At 43.4% G+C, this 22744-nt stretch overlaps 3 protein-coding genes across 4 annotated transcripts; 2 read left to right on the forward strand and 1 right to left on the reverse strand.

Moving 5' to 3' along the window:
• Positions 1 to 6: 6 nt before the first annotated feature.
• LOC129174018 (endosome/lysosome-associated apoptosis and autophagy regulator family member 2-like) lies at positions 7 to 17876 on the reverse strand. The gene is made up of 22 exons (XM_054765550.1): positions 17365 to 17876; positions 16417 to 16537; positions 12129 to 12318; positions 11909 to 12056; positions 11746 to 11835; positions 10803 to 10908; positions 10587 to 10736; positions 10364 to 10452; positions 9895 to 10075; positions 9502 to 9630; positions 4037 to 4127; positions 3856 to 3958; positions 3632 to 3769; positions 1871 to 2143; positions 1634 to 1807; positions 1360 to 1558; positions 1192 to 1288; positions 1025 to 1126; positions 836 to 962; positions 568 to 746; positions 345 to 507; positions 7 to 253 (listed from the first exon to the last, which is right to left on the reverse strand). Exons 1-22 carry the CDS (start codon positions 17470 to 17472, stop codon positions 182 to 184), a joined length of 3030 nt encoding a protein of 1009 aa, XP_054621525.1. The 5' UTR covers positions 17473 to 17876; the 3' UTR covers positions 7 to 181.
• A 56-nt stretch (positions 17877 to 17932) lies between these two features.
• LOC129174024 (kelch-like protein 42) lies at positions 17933 to 21662 on the forward strand. Of its 2 annotated transcripts, XM_054765569.1 has the most exons (3): positions 17933 to 19701; positions 19764 to 19957; positions 20018 to 21662. In XM_054765569.1, exons 1-3 carry the CDS (start codon positions 18842 to 18844, stop codon positions 20473 to 20475), a joined length of 1512 nt encoding a protein of 503 aa, XP_054621544.1. In that variant the 5' UTR covers positions 17933 to 18841; the 3' UTR covers positions 20476 to 21662. The 2 variants fall into 2 exon arrangements, with proteins under 2 accessions (XP_054621544.1, XP_054621537.1); XM_054765562.1 differs by having other exon boundaries at positions 19764 to 21662.
• Positions 21663 to 22392: 730 nt separating this feature from the next.
• Positions 22393 to 22731, forward strand: LOC129177026 (kelch-like protein 42). The gene has a single exon (XM_054767707.1). The coding sequence runs from the start codon at positions 22404 to 22406 to the stop codon at positions 22647 to 22649; it is 246 nt and encodes an 81-aa protein (XP_054623682.1). The 5' UTR covers positions 22393 to 22403; the 3' UTR covers positions 22650 to 22731.
• Positions 22732 to 22744: the final 13 nt, after the last annotated feature.

Consider the following 22744-nt stretch of genomic DNA (forward strand, 5'->3'; position numbering starts at 1 on the left):
GGAATGTCCAAAGACATTTAGAACTTTAATAAACAACATTGATATAAATACATGACTCTCAAGAGAAAACCCCAAATAAAAATGTACAAAAGAAATATATTTATCAAGAGATCTGGTCCAGTGTTTTATCAGTATCATCTGAGGTTTATCAAGACTAGACTTGATTGAGATCAGCAAAAGCCTATCCCAGGACCCAGCGGTCTGATTGGGAGCTGTTCAGCTGCACGGACTCGCTGCTGTCTCCTCCTTCATGCTGAAAGACATCATTTGGGCATTTTTATCAGAAAGTGCACTACCGTATAACTATAATAATATGTACTACATACTACTGCATGCATACAGACCTTGCTGGCGATGGCGCGGAGCTTCCCTAGCAGGGATGGCTTTCGGGTGTAAACAGCGTCGTCATCAGGCTCCTCCCCCTCATCCAGAGCGCAGCTGTCTGGCGCGGGTAGCTCGCACTCCTTGTTGGCCGACATTACCAGACGCGAGTATTTGTACTCCAGCCTGTAGGTCACATGACCACAGCAGAGTATGGGGACGCGTTTCTTTGTCAATCATACTCACCTCCTGTTCTTCTTCCAGAAGTAGCAGGTGAGGGAGATGAGCAGCACCGCCAAGAAGGCCCCGCCGCCCACCCCAAACTTCAGCCACATGGCGATGGCCTCACATGGGGCGGAGCTTCTTGGAGGCAGCGAGACGCCCCCCGTGCACAACTTGGGCTCGTTCCACAAATAAAAGGTCTCCTACGGTGGGGAGGGGGAAGAGGAATAGAACATGTCCACAGCAGGGATGTGACGGACGGACGGACAGACGGGGAACGGAATGGACATACCTGGACACCGCCTTTGCACGCTCCATCCAGTTGGTGGTAGTCGTCCTGCGTGCAGCGGGGACAGGCGCTGGCGCTCTCCCACAGGAAGTGGAAGGTGCAGCCGTCGCACGTTCCTGCAGGGCAGGAGCTGCAAAGACAAGGAGTCGAACTTCATTACAGTGGAAGTCGTTATTAAAGCACGTGGCTCACCTGGGCACTGAGAGATCGCCACGTTCCGATTTCCGGGCGTTACAGCGAGCCGTGATGACTGAACTACGACCCTGCTCACAGGAAGCTGTCACCTGCGTGGACCTGGGGGGGGAAAAAAAAACAACATTAAAGGGGGTAAAGTAAAAAATAACCTGTTACTTGACGACCTGAAGAAGAAGTTGATATCCCGGATGTTGTTTGCGTTTTCCGGGAAAAGACGGGGTTCGGCGCTCACTCCGTCCAGGACCGTGTCCACGGTGGCGCCTGCAGGAATTCCCAAACCGTGACTGACAGCACACCAAAGCACAGCCGTGACATTAAAAAAGTCGACGCACCGAGGAAAGTGTCCGCCAGGCCAATGGACTGGGAGGAAATGGGCATCCTGAAGCCCCGCCCATCCGCTGGGATGATGGTGGACTGGCAGACGAAGCTGTCCACCACGTTGGCGAGCTGGGCCGCCTCGCCTCGGTCATCTTTGTTGAAGACGCCGCTGAAGTCGGTGAGGTTGTTCCGGCAGACGGCGGCTCTCGCCCCCTGGGGGGGGGGGGGTTGCCATGGTTATGCGACGCCGTGGTAACGCAAAGTGAAGCGTGACGATGATGCCGTTACCTGGTGGCCGCACAGGCTGATGTTGAAGAGGTGGAGGTACTTGGTGCCCTTGGTGGTGAAGCTGGGGTCGAGGGTGAGCGAGGCCACGTCGCTCAGAGCGCTGAGGTCGTAGGTGAACGTGCGGTTGTTTTCCGCGTAGGAGAAGGAGCAGTCGCTGTAGCAACGAGAGCGCTCCTGAAAGACAAGACAGGGTAATCGGCTGTCGGGTCACGTCGGATGCGTTTAGGCTCCGCTCACCTTGTTGCTGATGCTTCCCGGCCCGCACGGGACGCACGCCTCCCGGCCGTAAGTGTGCCGCCTTGCCAGGTGTGTGTTGGGGGGGCACTCCTGGCAGCGGTTGGTCTCGGCGTGGATGTAAAACCCCGGCGGGCAGGGCACGCAGGAGGAGCCGGCGCGCTGCGAGTTCTCGGGCACCAGGGCGCACGCCCGGCACCCGGACGCCACGCCGTCCAGGACGTTGGTGACGTGGATGGAGAAGATCTTCACGCTGTCGCTGACGTAACGACGCACCTGGACAAAGGCAATGGCGTACAGCTGCACTGCGTCAAAGCTCTTTCAAATATATTCATTTATGAAATCATCATCCAATAAAAAGAATAAATAATGTGTCAAATAAAATAAATAATTTAAGAACAAATATTAATCAAACTAATATTTAAATGTAACTTGATTCTTCTAATTAATATAAAAAGTAATATATAAAATAAATTATGAATTTAATGTTAAAAATATTAATTGTATGCTATTTAGATTTATGAATTTATTGATTTAATAAAACAATAAATTATATATCACATAAAATAAGTAATCCCATTTTTTGTAAATTTATCTGTGAAATTTAGATTTATGAATTAATGTAATTAAAAAATTGTAAATAACATAGAAAATACAATAATTCAAAGTAAAAACATTAATGAATCTATTTTTAATTTATATGAATTTTTATGATTATTTTTTAATTTACAAAATAGTCTAATATTTATATTTATGGATTAATTAATCTAATAAAATAATACATTATACATAAAATGAAGTAATCACATTTAAAAATAATTAATCTTTGTAATATTTAGATTTATGAAAGAATTAATCTAATAAAAATGCTAAATAGTATATCAAATAAAATAATTTCATGTAAAAATGTATCAATTAATATAATATTTTTCATGTATATTATTTTTTATGATTATTTTATTAATTTATAGAATAATTAGTATAATATTTAGATTTATGAATGAACTAATGTAATAAAATAAATCATATATAAAATAAAAGAATGCAATTTAAAACATAATTCATTCATATATTTGGATTCATGAATTAACCTAATTAAAAAAAACAAAATAATATATGAAATAAAATAAATTAATGCAAAAAAATTAATTAAAATTGATGATATTATTAATTGATCATCTTACGTCCAGAGTGTGACTGGTCTTCGGGAAGGCCCATGTGAAAATGTGAGCTGTTTCTAATAATTTGATTTATGAATGAATTGATCTAATACAAAAAGAATAGATCATAGTAAAATAAAATGACACATTTCAATCCATCCATCCATTTTCTATACCACTTCTTCCTCATTAGGGTCACGGGGGCATGCTGGAGCTTATCCCAGCTGACTATGGGCGACAGGCGGGGTACACCCTGGACTGGTCGCCAGCCAATGGCAGGGCACATAGAGACAAACAACCATTCACACTCACATTCATACCTATGGACAATTTAGAGTCACCAATTAACCTCACCTGCATGTTTTTGGAATGTGGGAGGAAGCCGGAGTACCCGGAGAAAACCCACACACACACGGGGAGAACATGCAAACTCCACACAGAAATGCCCAGGGGAGAATCGATCTCCAAGCTGTTACTGTGTTGGCCAACGTGCTAACCACTACACCACCGTGCGGCCCAAAATGACACATTTAATTAAAAAATTATTAATTGATGATTAAAAAATTATTAATTAATTGATTATATTATTCACTGATCATCTTACGTCCAGAGTGTGACTGGTCCTTTGGAAGGCCCATGTGAAAGTGACGGAGTTATTCTGGGTGACACTGTGCGAGTACGACTGCCTCTCCTTGCTGCCTTCCCAGGACTCCACCACGGTGGTGCCCTTGCTGTGCACGTCCTGCAGGGGGCGCCACAGCGGCAGGGTTGTCAACAACACGCCTGCAGGTCATTCCCAAAAACAGTTTTCAGGTTTCCAAGACTCACCATCATAAAGTAGAACTCGCAATCGGCGGTGCAGACGGTCTCAAACTCAAAGGTGATCTGAGCCACCTCGCCGCTGCTCATCCCCGACAGCGAGGCTGGGACCCTGCACCCCAAAATCAACAGAGGTCTTGTTCACACACACACATACACACTCTCACCACTTTCCTTCAAGCATCCTTACTTAAAACCAGGCAGGTGCAGGCTGAGGATGAGGTAGTCGTTGTCCGATGAGCCGGCTCCGCTTCGGACGTAGTCGCCCGCGACTTCCCAGCCTGAACGTCAACACCGTTCACACACAATCACGCATCTTTTAAGGCATTCTGTTCTACAGTACGCGCTGTCCCGAAAGACTGGATGCAGGCATATGATACACATGCAAGTCATTATTTATTATTGAATAAAAATACACATCGTGAATTACAGTATATAAAAAAACTATTCAAATGAAATAATTTCAATATATTGTAAAAAACATACAAATGATATATATAATATACACTGCTCAAAAAAATTAAAGGAACACTTGGAAAACACATCAGATCTAAACTGGGGAAAAATGATGTTGAATATGTTTCCTGATAATAAGTGGGTGATGTATTAGTAACAAAATGATGCCACATCATTTGATAGAAATGAAAATGATCATCCTATAGAGGGGGGAAATCAAAGACACCCCAAAAATGAAAGTGAAAAAATGATGCAGCAGACTGGTCCATTTAGCTAAAATGTCATTGTAGCAACTCAAAATGATTCTCAGTAGTTTGTGTGGCCCCCACGTGCTTGTACGCATGCCTGACAACGTGGGGGCATGCTCCTAATGAGACTACGGATGGTGTCCTGGGGGATCTCCTCCCAGATCTGGACCAGGGCATCACTGAGGTACCTGGACACATGGAGGAGATTCCAGGAGACAGGTAGTTACTCCAGGAGAGCTGGACAGGGCCGTAGAAGGTCCTTCAACCCTCAGCAGGATCGGAATCTGCTCCTTTGTGCAAGGAGGAACAGGATGAGCACTGCCAGAGCCCTACAAAATGACCTCCAGCAGGCCACTGGTGTGAATGTTTCTGACCGAACAATCAGAAACAGGCTCCATGAGGGTGGCCTGAGGGCTCACTGCCCAGCACCGTAGAGTTCCATTGGCATTTGCCATAGACCACCAGAATTGGCAACTACACCACTGGTGCCCTGTGCTCTTCCCTGATGAGAGCAAGTTCAACCTGAGCACATGCGACAGACGTGAAAGGGTCTGGAGATGTCGTGGAGAACGTTATGCTGCCTGCAACATCATTCAGCATGACCGGTTTGGTGGTGGGTCAGTGATGGTCTGGGGAGGCATATCCCTGGAAGGACGCACAGACCTCTACAGGTTAGATAACGGCACCCTGACTGCTATTAGGTATCGGGATGAAATCCTTGGACCCATTGTCAGAACCTACGCTGGTGCAGTGGGACCTGGGTTCCTCCTGGTCCACGACAATGCCCGACCTCATGTGGCTAGTGTATGCAGGTAGTTCCTGGAGGATGAAGGAATTGATACCATTGACTGGCCCCCACGTTCACCTGACCTAAACCCAATAGAACACCTCTGGGACATTATGTTTCGGTCCATCTGGCGCCGCCAGGTTGCTCCTCAGACTGCCCAGGAGCTCACTGATGCCCTGGTCCAGATCTGGGAGGAGATCCCCCAGGACACCATCCGTAGTGTCATTAGGAGCATGCCCCCACGTTGTCAGGCATGCGTACAAGCACGTGGGGGCCACACAAACTACTGAGAATCATTTTGAGTTGCTACAATGACATTTTAGCTAAATGGACCAGTGTGCTGCATCATTTTTTCACTTTCATTTTTGGGGTGTCTTTGATTTCCCCCCTCTATAGGGTGATCATTTTCATTTCTATCAAATGATGTGGCATCATTTTGTTACTAATACATCACCCACTTATTATCAGGAAACATATTCAACATCATTTTTCCCCCGGTTTAGATCTGATGTGTTTTCCAAGTGTTCCTTTAATTTTTTTGAGCAGTATATATATAGATATACAATGCCTTAAAACTAATAAATTAAAGAAGAGAAAATACTTACATTATATTATGCATTAATATAGCTATTAAATAAAATATGTTTCTGTTTAATTAATTAAATAAAAAGGAAGAATATATTTACCTACCCTATATAAATTCAATGAAAATATGTGTGATTATTCAAAGAAAAAATATTTATTTATATTATTAATTGATATTGTATATATTAAATTGAAATATGCATAAATAATTACAATTAAAAGGAGGAAATATTAAGGTATATACCACACTATTTATTTATATTGGAAACATATTAAATTAAAAAAATAATTGAATTAAAAGCAAAACTGCACTTTTTTTTTTTTTTTTTTTTTTACTTTTTTGAACATGAACACATATTAATTGTTCTTTTCTGTGAGCGACGCTGAGCCATCGCTCCCAACGCCTTTAGCACCACAAATGCAATTGTTCGTGTTAGCTCCCATGACGTGCAATGTCAGCTGGCTCACGCTAACTCGCTTTCTCTCGTTGGAGTGCACAGAAAAAGCAAAGAAATACTGTACTTGTTCATGTTTCACGTAAGGATTGTGAGAAAAAACAGTGAAGTTTTCCTTTAAAAAGTATTAATAACTCAATCAATTAAACAAGAAGAAAATATTTACTTATTTATTATTTATGTACACATAACATTTAAAAGAAAAAAATAAAAGGAAAGAAAAAAATTAAAAGGACATAATTTAAATATAATTAAAAAATATACAAATTACATATATATACTGTATTAAAAAATAAAACTGTATTAAAAACAAACATTTACATTATATTATGTATTTATATTATATATATATTTTAAATTAATGTTTATGTATAAGTAATGAAGAAAATATTCATAAATACAATATTATTTATTTATATTATACAAATATCAAATAAAAATTATGTATAATTAATTGAATTAACAAAAGGACTAAATATTTACTTCTATCATTTATTTATATTAATAATAATATATAATACATTTAAAAGACAAAAATATTTACTTGTAACATATTATTTCCTTTAAATTTCTAAATGTGTACATAATGAATTAATTATTTGTATCTACAGTAGTGTGAAAAAGACATATTTACATTTAAAATACATAAGTAAATATTTTCATAATTTTATTTTCATAATTTTAATGTAATTAATTAGACACATGTCATACATACACAGTGGTGTGAGAAAGTGTTTGCCCCCTTGTCACACTTAAATGTTTCAGATCATCAAACAAATGTAAATACAGTCAAACCTGTCTTAGTGGCCACCTGTATATAACGGCCACCTGCCTATAGCGGCCACTGAAAATCCCCCGCAGAAAATTTACGTGTTATAGACCCTGTGTATAGCAGTCACCTGTCCAACGCGGCCAACGGCCACCCATTTTGTATTGGTCCATTGGTCAATATCTGACCGCATATAGCGGCCAAAATGCCAACTCAAGGAGAAGCTTCATGAACGAAAAAGTTTGTTTTTTTAAGCAATGAAGCCGTCGTGTGTAGACTTTGATTACTGAGTCCTACTGTAGTTCGACATAAAAAAAGCCATCTTCTTACTTTGCAATGCCGCCCTGAAAAGATTAAATGACGGCCAAAATGGTAATCTTCCCACTTTGCAATGCCGTGAATAATTCTAAAATAGCCAAAACACCTGAATAAAACATCTAAAATATCACGTAATTGACGACTAATTAGAGATTAGAAGCCCATTCAATAAGAAAGGAGCGATGGTATTGTTAGTTTACGACAATCTTCGCACCTCCTCCGCACTCAATTGTTCACGCACACACCCATTCATGACTGCTTCACACGTATCCTGTACATATATCCTCGGGCTCCTTCACTCAAATTTTTATTTCTTGCTTTTAAAATTGTGTTTAAAAAAAAATCAAAGATGGAAATTTGTGACGTTCTGCAGGACAGGAGCGAGCGTCCCCTGTCTTGCGCTCTTATTTGGGGGGTTATACCTTCTCCGGGGAGGAAGAGGCAGCCGCTTCATGCCTGGTGGCCGCGCAGCTGCGGTCAATTAACATTTGTGGCAGATAAAAGGCCAGCGTTGTCGAATGTGCGGCGCTGGTTCATTGTTGTTATTGATATTACTAGTTTCCTGACCGGAGCTGTTACCTAGATTTACCTACCTGTTTATGTGTCAACAGAGTGTTTTCCCCTATGTCTCTTGGTTTTGCTCCAGTCTTTTTGTGAATACATGTTCATATGTGTGCGCACAAATTCAAAATGGCCGCCAACCTGTCTATAGCGGCCACTTTTGCCGTTTCCCTTCAGTGGCCGCTATAGACAGGTTTGACTATTAGCCAATGACAACACAACTGAACACAAAGTGCAGTTTTTAAATGAAACTTTTTATTATCCAAAGCTACATGGCCCTGTGTGAAAAAGTGATTGCCCCCTAAAGCTAATAACAGGTTGGCCCCCCCTTAGCAGCAACAACTGCAATCAAGCGTTTGTGATAACTTGCAATGAGTCTCTTCCAGCGCTGGGGAGGAATTTAGCACAATTGTTGTCATTCAGCCACATTGGAGGCTTTTCCAGCATGAAGCGCCTTTTTAAGGTCATACCACAGCATCTCAATAGGATTCAGGTCAGGACTTGGACTAGACCACTCCAAAGTCTTCATCCATTCAGAGGTGGACTTGCTGGTGTGTTTTGGATCATTGTCCTGCTGCAGAACCCAAGTTGCTTTCAGCTTGAGGTCACCAACATTCTCCTTCAGCACAATTCATGCTTCCATTGATCACAGCAAGTCTTCCAGGTCCTGAAGACCATCACACTACCACCACCACATTTTACTGTTGCTATGTTGTTCTTTTTTTCCTATGCGGCGTTACTTTAATGCCAGATGTATTGGGACATACACCTTCCAAAAAGTTCAACTTTTTCTCGTCAGACCACAGAGTATTTTCCCAAAGGTCTTGGGGATCATCAAGATGTTTTCTGGCAAAACTGAGACGAGCCTTAATGTTCTTCTTGTTCAGCAGTGGTTTTGGTCTTGGAACTCTGCCATGCAGGCCGTTTTTGCCCAGTGTCTTTCTTATGGTGGAGTCATCAACTCTGACCTTAACTGAGGCAAGTGAGGCCTGCAGTTCTTTGGATGTTGTTGTGGGGTCTTTTGTGACCTCTCGGATGAGTCGTGGCTGCGCTCTTGGGGTCATTTTGGTTGGCCGGCCACTCCTGGGAAGGTTCACCACTGTTCCACGTTTTGGCCAGTGGATAACGGCTCTCACTGTGGTTTGCTGCAGTCTCAAAGCTTTAGAAATGGCTTTATAACCTTTTCCACATTGATTGATCTCAATTAATCTGAGTTGCGTTTTCACGGGGGGGCAATCACTTTATCACACAGGGCCATGTAGCTTTGGATTTTTTCTCCTTTAATAATAAAAAGTTTCAATTAAAAACTGCATAAAGTGTTGAGTTGTGTTGTCATTGACTAATATTTACATTTGTTTGATGATCTGAAACATTTAAGTGTGACAAAGGGGGTAAACACTTTTTCACATCACTGTATTATCACGTTGCTATATTAAGTTAAAAAAAATATATTTGGAGCATGAACTGCGCTCTCACCGTTCATGCCGTCACATTTGGAGTTCCCCACGTTGAAGCAAGACGTCTTCATGTTGTAGGGCAGCACGTTCCACCATCTGTACTCATAGCCCAGAACCGGCTCGGTACCTGCAGGGCACGGTGTGCACGCTTCATGCACACACACACACACACACACACACACACACACACACACACACACACACACACACACACACACACACACACACAGAGGGACGGAGACACAGACGCCACAATGATTTGACATTTTTGGCACCAGACTGTTTTTAAAGCAAGAACCGCTTCTTCAGGATCAACCAGTCGAGTGACCTTGCGGTGAAAGGTGGGGAAAGTGGGGGAGATGAGGCTGCCGGCTTATTTTTTCCCCTACATGAGCAGGACGTTGTTAATTACCGTAGGTTCCGTCCGAGCGGCTTCCAGGCGGGCACGGCGAGCAGGTGGAGTCGTTGCTGTTGTAGAAGCCCGGGTTGCACGGTGGGCACGGCTTCCTCGCGCCCGAGCCGGGCAGCGGGACTGCGTCGGTGGCGTTCTCGTCGCAGACCTTGGGATCGACCCAGCGGTACACCGCCTGCGTCTGCGAGGGGGCGGGAGTGATGGAAGAGCGTGTTTTCATTAAAGAGCCTGCAGCTTATTTGTTTGCATTCAGTCATGGATAAGAAGGGGACAAGAAGGAGGTCAAACATACTGCATGAAAACGACACCCGGCATGCCTTGAGGGTGCAGTTACATTGTGTGCTCCATGTGTGTTATGATGATGTGAAACATAAACAGCAATTATCCAATTATCTCAGTGTGGTTTCTCCTCACATGCCGATCCAGGAAGTGTGTGTGTGTGTGTGCGAGGCGCACAAACCGGGCCCACCTTGCCTTCCTGGTCGCACGCCGTGTGGATCTGGAAATAGTCCCTGTCGGAGCAAGGCGGCCTCACCTTGCACTCGGCCCATCCCTCCTCTTGACGGCGATGAAGAGGAAAGATGAAGGAGTGGTGATTAGCGCGTGTGAGCTTAATTAGCGTCATTAGTGCGGCCGTCTACTTCCTTGTTGCGCATGACTCAGCAGCGTGGAGCGGACGGAGCTTCACGTACGTGAGTAGTGGTTGTCGGGGCAGGGGGAACAGGAGGGAGAGCCCTTGCTGGAGAAGGTGTTGCTGGGACACGGCTGGCAGGAGGAGGAACCGGCAGTCGGGCTGAACCAACCGGGTCGGCAAGGAAAACACTCGGACGAGTAGGCGACACCTCCAAACACAAAACAAAACCCACTCATCAGTTTCCCATAACAACTTTCAGTTGTTTTTTTTTTACCTTCTATTTTTATGTCCTTCAGCAGAACTGGTTTGACCATCTTCCCGCTCACGAGGATCCCTGTGGTCCTCCAGTACAAAATGTTGGTGCCGGCCCACAGACTGATCTGGAACACAAGTGTACAGCTCGGAAAATATATACAAATGATTTCGTTGATTTTTTCTTAAATTTTTGTATGTGATTTAGGTTTAATTACTGTATGTGCTGGCATATTTTATAGCAGGTGTGTCCAAAGTGCCCTTTGTGGCTTTCGGCTGAGTGTGTGTGTTTTTTTGTTTTTTTTTAAATAAAATTTAATGACAAAACAACAACAAACAAATTTTCCAAGAATAAACTCGTAATATTATGAGGAAAAATAATGCTATTTTAGTAGCATACACTTGAAATATTAAAGGAAAAAATATGTTTCTTTTTTTTTAAGTCGTAATATGAGAAACAAGCAACAAAATCAAGTTGTAATTTTTGCAAAATTAAATTGCGGAATCACGAGAATAAACTCACAATCTTACAAGAAAAACATTTACAAAGATAATTTAAGAAGTTGAAATATTTGGAAAAAAACCCAGCCAAAATGTTAAAAAAGTGAAGTTGATCTTAATAATAAGAGTTTTTCAGCTTTATGACAAAGCTGAGATGAAATAGACATCACTGGTTATGTGTTGCTCTACGAAATATCAAAGTGGCAAAGCTGCATCCTTTCATTTTCCACCGTGTGGCCCTCGATGGAGGGAAACAGTTTGGACACCCCTGGTTTATACCCTGAATGAGTAATACTGTAATTGTTATTCCTTGAAAAGGCAACAAAAGTTAGAAAAAAACACCAAGTATTAAACCAGTTAGCTAATAAATACAATTGTTGAAAAGAAAAGAAAAGAAAAGAAAAGAAAAGAAAAGAAAAGAAAAGAAATAAATGTGTTTTGAAAGATGAGGGTGTTCTGCTCACTTGGTGCGTGGCCCATTCTCCATGGTTGGTGACCTTCAGCCACTTCTGCTCGTCACTCTGGCTCATCTCCTGGCACTGCTCGTTCTGCACCTGCACACACCCTCACGTTGACGCAAAAAACACCCGTCAGCGTACAGTGCCAACGCGTATCGCGGATGCTTACGTAGAACTCAAAGAACATGTTGCTGTCGGGGTACTGGTAGGTGAAGGACACCGAGCCCTGCTTTTCCAGGTGGACCACGTACACCAGCGACACCGTGCACTCGTCCCTGTTGGACTCCAGGTAGACCCCCTGCGGCGTCCACGTCGAGCTGCAGGAGGCAAACATCGACACGCTCAGAAGGAGACGACGTCCCCGTCCGCCGCGGGGGCGTCTGACTCACCTGTTGCACGCCTGGATGTCCCCGCCGTGCGGCCGTGGGCTCAGCAGGCTGGCGATGCTGATGAAGCCCAGCGGGAGGGCATCCCACTGGTCAAAGCGGAGGCCGCTGCCCAGCGAGTAGGAGCCGGCGGCGCACGGCGTGCACGACTGCGTGGACATCTCTAAGAACTTGCCAGCTGAGCAGGAGAAGGCTGCAGAGACGGAAAGTGGATGTTTTTGGGCGTCGGGAAGGGATTCATTGGATTTACATGATTTCCTATGGGGAAAAAAATGCCTCCGTTTTTGGACTTTTCATTTTCATCTGACCTCTTAGAACAAATTAATGACCAAAAAACGAGGTTCCATTCCATGAGTTTCACTTTTGAGTCGCACAGCAGCTATGGTGAGTTCAAGGACCACCGAAGAGAGTGGGAAATCTCAATGCTTGAGGAAAAAAACATGATCAGTGAAGCATAACACTGGTACATGTATGCTGCACATTTGACCTGGATTATCACATATTTGTAAATTATTACCAATTTATGGCGAATGAGATGTGTTTTCCTCACACTTGGCCTGTCTCCCTCCCTCTGTAACTGGGTGTTTAACTTTCTCACAGGCAGACCCCAGTCAGTCAGAGTCCACAATCGCACATCCAGCTCAAGAATTGTGAGCACTGGGACCCCACAGGGGTGTGTGCTGAGTCCACTCCTCTACACGCTCTTCACCTACGATTGCGTGGCCTCCCAGAACAACACCAGCATCATTAAATTTGCGGATGACACTACAGTCATCGGCCTGATCACTGGTGGTGTTGAAACATCATACAGAAGAGAGGTGGCGGACCTCATAGCTTGGTGTCGTGATAACAATCTCCTTCTCAATACAGATAAGACTAAAGAGATGATCATCGACCCAAGAACAAGGGAAAAGGAGCCACATAGACCCCTGTTTATTGATGAGACTGAGGTGGAGAGGGTGAAAACCTTCAAGTTCCTTGGCACACACATCAGCGAGGACCTCACCTGGTCTCACAACACCCAACAAATTCTGAAGAAGTCCCAAAGGAGACTGTACTTCCTGAGAAGACTGAGGAAATTTGGCATGTCCACCACAATCCTCAGTTGCTTCTACAGATGCACTATGGAAAGTGTCCTTACCGCCTCCATCACTGTTTGGTACGGTAACTGTACAACACGTGATAGGAAGGCACTCCAGCGGGTGATCAAGACCTCACAGAACATTGTTGGGGCAGCCCTCCCCTCACTGCAAGACATTTATAAAACTAGAGTCCTACGAAGAACACACAACCTCATCAAGGACAGCACACATCCACAACACTCATTATTCACACTCCTACCGTCAGGCAGACGCTACAGGAGTTTGAAGTCCAGGACCACAAGGCTGGCAAACAGCTTTTACCCACAGGCCATCAGGCTTCTCAACGAAGCACTCACACACGTCGCACGCAACACACGCACACACTCATAGCACTTTATTTATTTATTTATTTATTTGTATTATTTATTTGTATTAATGTCTCTTCTGTTGTTGTTGCTTAATTTATTGGTATATATGTTTATGTGTTTATGTTTCTTATGTTCTTATTTCTTGTGTTTTCTTTCTTTTCTTGGGAGAATGAACAGAATAAGATTTTCATTGCATAGTAGAACTGCTGTTTTACCATGCACATGACAATAAAACTCTCTTGAATCTTGAATCTTGAATCTTTCTGCAAAAAAAAAAAAAAAATTTTGGAGAAAAAACATTTTAAAATGCTTTTTTTGAATGAAAAAGACGTATATGCTGAATTGCAAATGCAAGAGATGCAAATCTATAACATTTATTTATTTATTTACATGTATTTATTATTATTTTTATAATAATTATTATTTTTATTATTATTATTGTATAATAATTAAAAATATTATGATACATATAAAAATAATAACATATACATATAAATAAGTACATTATAATTTATAACTACATTAATTATTTAAAAAATATATATTTTATATATACTGTAAATACATTTAATAATATATATGATTAATTATAATTAAATAATATTAATTATATTAATTATAATTAAATTGTAAATAAAGAAAATACTTTTAAATGGCCTAATTTCAGAGGAATAAAAACTATTTTCAGTGATTTTTAAAAAAAAATTAAAATGACTATGAATAAATATTATTAGAAATATAAATCTAATAGTAAATAAATGTCCATCCATCCATCCATTTTCTATACCGCTTCTTCCTCATTAGGGTCGCGGGGGCATGCTGGAGCCTATCACAGCTGACTTCGGGCGACAGGCGGGGTACACCCTGGACTGGTCGCCAGCCAATGGCACGGCACATATAGACAAACAACCATTCACGCTCACATTCATACCTATGGGCAATTTAGAGTCGCCAATTAACCTCACCTGCATGTTTTTGGAATGTGGGAGGAAGCCGGAGTACCCGGAGAAAACCCACGCGCACACGGGGAAAACATGCAAACTCCACACAGAAATGCCCAGGGGAGAATCAAACCCAGGTCTTCCCGATCTCCAAGCTGTTACTGTGTTGGCCAACGTGCTAACCACTAGACCACCGTGCGGCCAGTAAATAAATGTAAATAACTAAATTATAATTTATTGATAAAATAAATCATAAATGAAGAAATAAATGACAAACGGCCTAATTTCGGAGAAAAAACATTTTAAATGGTTTTTTTTTAAATGAAAAATCTGCAAACTTTGGCGCCTGTGAATGCTGAGTCTCAAATGTGCGGGGATACACTCTATGTATAACATTTATTGATTTATTTACATGTATTTATTATGATGAAATAATAATTGTTATTACTATTATCATGTGTTTTTATAATAGTAATAATAAATATTACTGTAAATATAAAGGTTATAATAAATAAATGGAAATAGCTAAATTATTATTCAATTATATATAAAGAAATAAATTATACATGGCCTAATTTTGGAACAAAAAAACAATTTAAATGCTTTAAAAAAAATCTAATCTACAAATTTGCACATTTATTTATTTATTTGAATGTATTTATCATTATGTTTATTATAATAATAATATTTTTTATTATATCATACTTTGCACATTATTATTATTATTATTAATGTATATTATAAATGTATAAATTCAATTTAAAAATTATATATATAAATATAAATATGGTCTAGTGGTTAGCACGTTGGCCAACACAGTAACAGCTTGGAGATCGGGAAGACCTGGGTTCGATTCTCCCCTGGGCATTTCTGTGTGGAGTTTGCATGTTCTCCCCGTGTGCGTGTGGGTTTTCTCCGGGTACTCCGGCTTCCTCCCACATTCCAAAAACATGCAGGTGAGGTTAATTGGAGACTCTAAAATTGCCCATAGGTATGAATGTGAGTGTGAATGGTTGTTTGTCTATATGTGCCCTGCGATTGGCTGGCGACCAGTCCAGGGTGTACCCCGCCTGTCGCCCGAAGTCAGCTGGGATAGGCTCCAGCATGCCCCCGCGACCCTAATGAGGAAGAAGCGGTATAGAAAATGGATGGATGGATAAATATATATATATTTATTTATTATTTATTATTGTTGGAATTATGTCGCAACATAATCCAAATGACGATGCACTAAAAGAGTACAAAACAAAGATTTTGGTAAAATATGCAGATTTAGGCAAATGTGTATGTATTTTGTGCCTAAATGAAACAAATATAAGGTATTCAGAAGATGCACTCAAAGACGCTGCAATGATGTGTAGTATTCTACACTGGTCACTAGGTGTCAGCAATGTTATTGCAAGAGTCTTATTTACGTCTTATATGTCATATTTTATCTTACAGGTATTAGGTAATAGGAGTGTAAAGGTGACTATAGGGGTGTTATTTCATGTCTAGAGGGCTCTAATAACGTTAAAAATCGTATTTTGAAGGTGGTAGACAGGTTTTCTGTGCTCTAACTATGAAAATATTCCATTTACAAATAAGGAATCCTCAACGAGGGATTACTATAAGGGAAAAAAAAAAAACAAATTGCAGTCAGGCTATGTAATTAAGTCATTGGGGCGTGTCACCGGGCAACAAAGAACTGATGTAATTCTGAGAAAAGGGTGTGGGTGCGGAATTTCACTTTCACTTTTATAAAAAACACGGTTTTGCCACATATATTTGTGTACCTTTTCAGTTAACAACACACAAATCCGGTGGTGGCGCTGACCCTAATTTGGATTGTGCTACTCTCTGCTCGAGTCTGAAATAAGTGTACATTTTTTGAGAAACATGTATAACAAGTGGTACTCACAGCAGTCCGTTCCTCTGCTGGGGGGCGGGAGGTCGGAGCAGGAGCCTGGACGGAGAGGGATGGCAACCCTCCATCGGGACCCCGTGGTGTCGCACTCGGTGTACTGGTAGTAGTAGTCCGTCTGCAGGACAAACAGGACATGGTTGGAACTGTCACCGGGGGAGGGAGGTTACCATGACAGGCCATTAACGGTGACCCTGATCGCCGTGGCAACCAACCACCACTAATGGACCATCAAGGGCAGAGCGGTTGTTTAATGCATGTTTTAGCCTTGGGGTGAGCTGATGCTAACTTCCTCCGTCCCCAAAACCTCAATAGATTGGTGGGAACGCTTCACAGGTACACCAGCCATTCTCAACTGGTGGATCGCCACACCAAAAGTGGATCGCCGACCCGTTATGAGTGGGTCGAGGGGCAGAAAACCCACACACAAAACCACGTGTAACAAGGACGATAAAGTGTGGAAGTGATGAGGACGCCGGATGATAATGTGGTCTCCATGTCTCCCGGGTGACTCATGCTGGTAGTCATGGCTACTGATGAGAGGAGGGGAACTGGGGGCGGGGCGGGGTGGGGGTTGATAAAAAGGAAGCTCCATGACAACAACCGTGCAGGAGAAAGCATAATGAAAGCAAACACAATACATTGTTTATAGCTAGCTTAACATCAGCAGCTAGCCTGCGTAGACGTTTATTATCATTATTACTAATATGATTACTACTCTATTGTTGTTTGCGGTGGTGGAGCGCTGCATCGTGCTGTTTGGAGCTCACAATGTCAGACACAGCTCGCACATTTGACATAAATCAACACCTCCCAGCGATTTATTGATCGATCCTTAAGCTAGGAGGCAGGAGGAGGTGATAATATGAAACAACACAAAGAAACATGAGAGAGAGCAAGTTGTTCATGGTGAATGTTGGACGATGATATAACAGGCGCACTCACCTCGTCGCATCTCCGCAGCGAAGAACCCTCGCATGCCGCCCTCTGAGCGGCGATGATGACGAGCACCAGGCAGCGGGGGAACCAGGAGGCCCACGCCGGCTCCCGCATCCTACACTCGGATCACGAACGGCCCGCTGTCCGCTGCCTGCGGCCAGAGAGTATAGGCGAATGAGCGGCTGTGTGGAGTCGGGCTCATTCATGCGCCTAACACTCACACGCCGCTGTCAAGTCACACAGACGCACGCGTGTTAATTTCCGGTTTTCAAATGAAAACATATTTCCGGTTTTGTTAAACGACCTCTAGGGCTAACATTCAGGTATCTTTAAGTATCCAGTATCCAGTTTAGGTTGGTTCAATCTTTCCTAGCTGTTACATGTAATAGATTTGAATCTGGAATAAACAAGAAAGGACTCTCACTGAGCCGGTCAAACCGGATTGGGCGCTGCATGCGCATCTCGCTGGTTCGCTCTGCCCGCCAATAAGAGTTCCTTGAGCAGCTAAACATGACCATATATGGACTCCCGCGCTTATGTGCCATGGAAATAAAAACTAACAAAGGGTGAGTAATACCAGGAACCACAACTTATGTCTAACATGTCACAACTAACATGTCTTCAGATCACATAATCTCCATTGTCTTGGAGGACAAGATCTTTGAGGTGAACAAGAAGAAGCTGATGGAGAAGAGTGACTACTTCCATGCACTGTACAGCTCTGGCATGAGGGAGTCCACAGAGGACTCCATGCAGCTGCTGGGCCTCAGCATCCGCAGCCTGGTGCTGGTCCTGGACTTCATCAACACCTCCAAAGTGGAGTTTGCCAACGAGACCCTGGAGGATTTGGTCGACGCTGCTTCCTACCTTCACCTTTAGAGTAATCATGAAGAATTTACCTAAACGCTTGCAGTTCATGCACTGGAGTGGCTGAAGAGTGACCAATGGCCAGGGGCGGCCGTGGCCACCCTGTAGCTCCACCACTGCCGAGAACTCCTACCAGTCGGACATGTCCTGAACACCTCCCCAGGGAGGCGTGCGGGAGATATCCTGACCAGATGCCCCGTGACAACCCAACTCTTTCCTCTCAGAGTAGCAGCGGTTCCCCAAGTTTCTCTCGGATAACAGTGCTTCACACGTTATCTCTTTATGACGGGAGAGCCCAGCCACCCTATGGAGACCCGCCATCTTGTCCTTTCAGCCACTACCCAAAGCTCATGACGATAGGTTTTTATGAACTATTTAAAGTGTAATCTCCATTATGACTCCCAAGGCAGTGAGTCAGACTCGTCTGGTGGCCACATGTGAAAGTGAAAGTGGAGTTAAAATTACACATTTTAAGGCGCCCAGTGGAGAAATCCCCAATCTTATTCCAGCAAGGGCAACAGAAGGGCCACAACCTGTCAAACTGGATTGGGTGCTGCACATGCATCTGTTGCTGGTTCTCTCCACCGCCCAATAAGAGTTCCTTGATGGGCTGAACATGACTATAAATGGTTTGCTGCTGTCTGGTGCCATGCAAATAAAACCTAACAAAGGGTTAGTAACACCAGGAAACACAACTTATTCCAACATGACTTCAGATCAGATCACCACCATTGTCTTGGAGAACAAGATCTTTGAGGTGAACAAGAAGAAGCTGATGGAGAAGAGTGACTACTTCCATGCACTGTACAGCTCTGGCATGAGGGAGTCCACGGAGGATACTGTGCAGCTGCAGGGCCTCAGTGTCCCCGGCCTGGAGCTGGTCCTGGACTTCATCAACACTTCCAAAGTGGAGTTTGCCAATGAGACCCTGGAGGATTTGGTCGATGCTGCTTCCTACCTTCAGGTCACCTCCATCCTCAAGCTCCTCACTAGTGTAGAGATCTGCCTGGATAACTGCATGAAGCTCTACAGCCTCTCTGAGGTTCATGGGATGAAAGACCTGCATCACGCCTGCCTCAAGTACATGAGTTGCCACTATCACCCCGTTATGAGGCGACCCGAGTTCAGCAGCCTGCCCTCCACCGTCAGGGACCAGATGAGAGAGATGCGCATGAGGGGCACCGCCACCCTGGTGGCCATCAGGAACTCCAAAACTCACAGAGAGAATGAGTGTAATCCATACAAGGCCATAATTAGGTACGAAGAGGTGGATCGGTACTGGAGGCCTCTGGCCACCAACTTGCCTGAAGACTTGATCAATGTCAGAGAATACGCATGTGCTGTTCTGGACAACTACCTCTTCATCGCCGGTGGGGTCAGGGGCACTAACAAGACATTGAAGGAGATGTCTGCCGTGCACTGCTACAACCCCTGCACGAACGAGTGGAACCAGACGGCACCGCTCCACCAGGCAAGGTAACGTTGTCATTTATCAGTGCTGAAGATGTCACTCACCTGTGCTCTCTATTCTTCTTCAGGTGTGAATTCAAGCTGCTGGCCGTTCAGGGGAATCTGTACGCCGTGGGGGGCCGGTCTCTGGGCACGGTGGAGTGTTACAACCCTGTGAATGATGTCTGGACTTGTGTGGCTTCCATGCCTGACCCGCTGGTCAAGTTCTCAGCCTGCGAGTGCCAGGGGATGATCTACGTCATTGGTGGATACACCACACGAGGTGGGTGCTCTTGTTTTTGTACCAAGATCAAAAAGATAACAACATTTGCCTGTCAGACAGACGAGAAAGCCAAGCTCCTCCGCTACTGCCCCACCTCTGACACTTGGATGACGGTCGAACTATGCTCCATGTACGCCTGTGAGATGCACTCAGTGGAGGACATCATCTACCTGGTGGGAGGCTATGAAACTACAAAACCGATGACCAGATGGAAGAACCTTTGGCAGTTGCACCATCCCGATCCGATGAATGCGGTCGCCATGGGGTCCTACAACATCACCACCGGCGAGTGGCTCCACATGGTGAAGAGGCCGAATCAAAGCCCGATGTCCACGCTCCACAACAACAGCATCTACATCATAAGCCAACAGTTCAACTCGCACGACAGATTCAATTGCAGCCATTTCCTTAAGTACAACATCTTCTTCAACACCTGGGAGACCTTCCGGTGCTTCCGGGATCTAGACGAGATCAGGCTGTTGTGCTCGCTTTACCTCCCCAACGACATGGAACACTAGCTGGGACCATGCAGTGTCAGCACAGGCCAGTTGGGGGCGTGCTTGCACTAGTAACTCTAACCCAAACAGACAACGCTAACTTCCTTACAGCTGAGGTTGAATTGCTTTCGTCTGTTACCTCAGAAGTACCCAGCCCAGGCGATGGATGAAGGCCAGACATTCGTAGGCTTCTACTCCACCTGTGACCAGCGTTGTGAACATTGGTCCAGTCTTCTACACACTTCCTGCTTGTGTCACATGCTCTAATCATTACGCTGACATCATGACGGGACAATATTTACCACGCAGGACCACAAAAGAAGAGTTTCCATCACGAAAGTGAAAAGAAACAAACTTTTTGTTTTGTTTTGTTTTACATCAAAGGACAAATATGAGCGCAGAAAGCAACATTTCAGCTTTTATTTCCAGGTAGTTACGTCTGGATTTTTTTGAGTGGGTTCCCATGAAATAAAAACAACAACAACAGCAAAAATGGAACAATCTGCAGTAATTTTATCAGAATAATGTCAAAATATGAAGAAAAAAGTGGTAATTTTACAAGAATAAACTCGTAATATAAAGAAAAATAATGTCATTTTACAGAGTTGAAATATTAAAGAAATGTTATTTTTTAAAAGTAGTAATATGAGAAACAAACAAAACAACAAATCGAGTTGTAATTAGGTTGCGGAAAAAGTTATGCTACAAGAACAGAGTCAAAATATTATGGGAATAAGATCATAATTACGAGACGATAATTTACAAAAGAAAGTTTAAATATTTGGAAAAAACAACAGCAGAAATGTAAAAACAAAAACAGCTCTAATTTTACTAAAATAAAATCCAACTATGAAGACAAAAAAGTCACAATTTTACAAGAATAAACTCATCATATTATGAGGAAAAATAATGTCATTTTAAAGTCATTTGAAAGTCCCAATGGTCACAAAAGTGACCGTAACAAATGTTTCATTTCTAAGGCAAAAAATATACATAAATAAATAAATATATATACTGAATGATCTATCAATGCATTTCCAGCTGATATTGAAATAAAAAGCGGTTTTAATGAAATATGTGCAGTGTCGCATGTTTACTGTAAATTGTCACACGGTCAGAGACGTTTACTTCCTGTTTGGGCCAAGAGAAGAAGATGGCAGCAAGAAAGCTCCCAAAGAAAAGGTTAGTTAGGTATGTTAACACAAAGATAAGACAGATTTTTGGTACACGCCATGTTTAAGGTGTCTAGTATTGATATATGCAGTGATGGGTCTGACATGGACTATGAGGGGGAACAAACCATTTGCTAGCAATGCTGCTGAATGCACATGCAGAGGTTATGCAAACATGATTGGAATGATGGCCTCCCCTTCACCACACCCCCTTCCCCTGCCCAAACTCCTTCCCCCTTCCACCTTCCCCCACCTCCCACCATAACAATGAAGACCAGCTAGAAGACCTAAGGGCCTCGAAGCGCCAGAGCGTCCAGACAGAAGACCCAAGGGCCTCTACCCTCCAGAGGGGCCAACCAGAAGATGCAAGGGCCACTAAGCGCCAAAGGGTTCAGCCAAGTCAGCCAGAATACACAGTATACAGACCAAATGCTGCGGAATATGTAAAACAAAGCTGTGCGAAGGAGAGAAGCTGCTGGTCCGTTGGAAAGACAATAACATTGTTACAGTGGCAACAAGCATGTATGGAAAACACACTGAGACCTCTGTCAAGAGATGAAACAGGCATCGACGTGCCTTTGACAACGTCCAACAACCAAAACGTACCAGCCGATACAATAAGCACATGGGTGGTGTAGACCTTCAAGACCTACAGGTTTCATAATACCCAATCTCAATCAGGTCAAAGAGATAGATCATTCAGTATATATATATATATATTTTTTTTTTTACGGTGGTGGCCCATCTTTGCATGGTCTACCAACAGCGCTCTTGTAAATGGCCCCCACGGCATCTCTAGAGATCTGCCTGGATAACTGCGTGAAGCTCTACAGCCTCTCTGAGGTTCACGGGATGAAAGACCTGCATCACGCCTGCCTCAAGTACATGAGCTGCCACTATCACCCCATGATGAGGCGACCGGAGTTCAGCAGCCTGTCCTCCGCCGTCAAGGACCAGGTGAGAGAGATGCCCATGATGGGCACAGCCGCCCAATGTGTTTGCTACGTTCCAACCAGGCTTTAGGCCCCAACACAGCACTGAGACAGCTCTGATCAAGGTGACAAATGACACAGTTGACCATGTGATCTTATTCTAGAGGTTAGAAAACTGGGTGGGAA

This window comes from Dunckerocampus dactyliophorus, chromosome 2 (genome assembly GCF_027744805.1).
Source record: "Dunckerocampus dactyliophorus isolate RoL2022-P2 chromosome 2, RoL_Ddac_1.1, whole genome shotgun sequence".
Taxonomy (NCBI): Eukaryota; Metazoa; Chordata; class Actinopteri; order Syngnathiformes; family Syngnathidae; genus Dunckerocampus; species Dunckerocampus dactyliophorus.

Bases quoted from the DNA above. Each gene is read 5' to 3' on its own strand.
- LOC129174024 (XM_054765562.1), top strand. From the start codon at position 18,842: ATGACTATAAATGGTTTGCTGCTGTCTGGTGCCATGCAAATAAAACCT. The intron at 19,702-19,763 runs GTAACGTTGTCA...ATTCTTCTTCAG, and splicing joins GCACCGCTCCACCAGGCAAG to GTGTGAATTCAAGCTGCTGG.
- LOC129174018 (XM_054765550.1), bottom strand. From the start codon at position 17,472: ATGCGGGAGCCGGCGTGGGCCTCCTGGTTCCCCCGCTGCCTGGTGCTC. The intron at 963-1,024 runs GTGAGCCACGTG...TTGTCTTTGCAG, and splicing joins GGCGATCTCTCAGTGCCCAG to CTCCTGCCCTGCAGGAACGT. The intron at 747-835 runs GTATGTCCATTC...TCCCCACCGTAG, and splicing joins CGTGCAAAGGCGGTGTCCAG to GAGACCTTTTATTTGTGGAA.
- LOC129177026 (XM_054767707.1), top strand. From the start codon at position 22,404: ATGGCCCCCACGGCATCTCTAGAGATCTGCCTGGATAACTGCGTGAAG.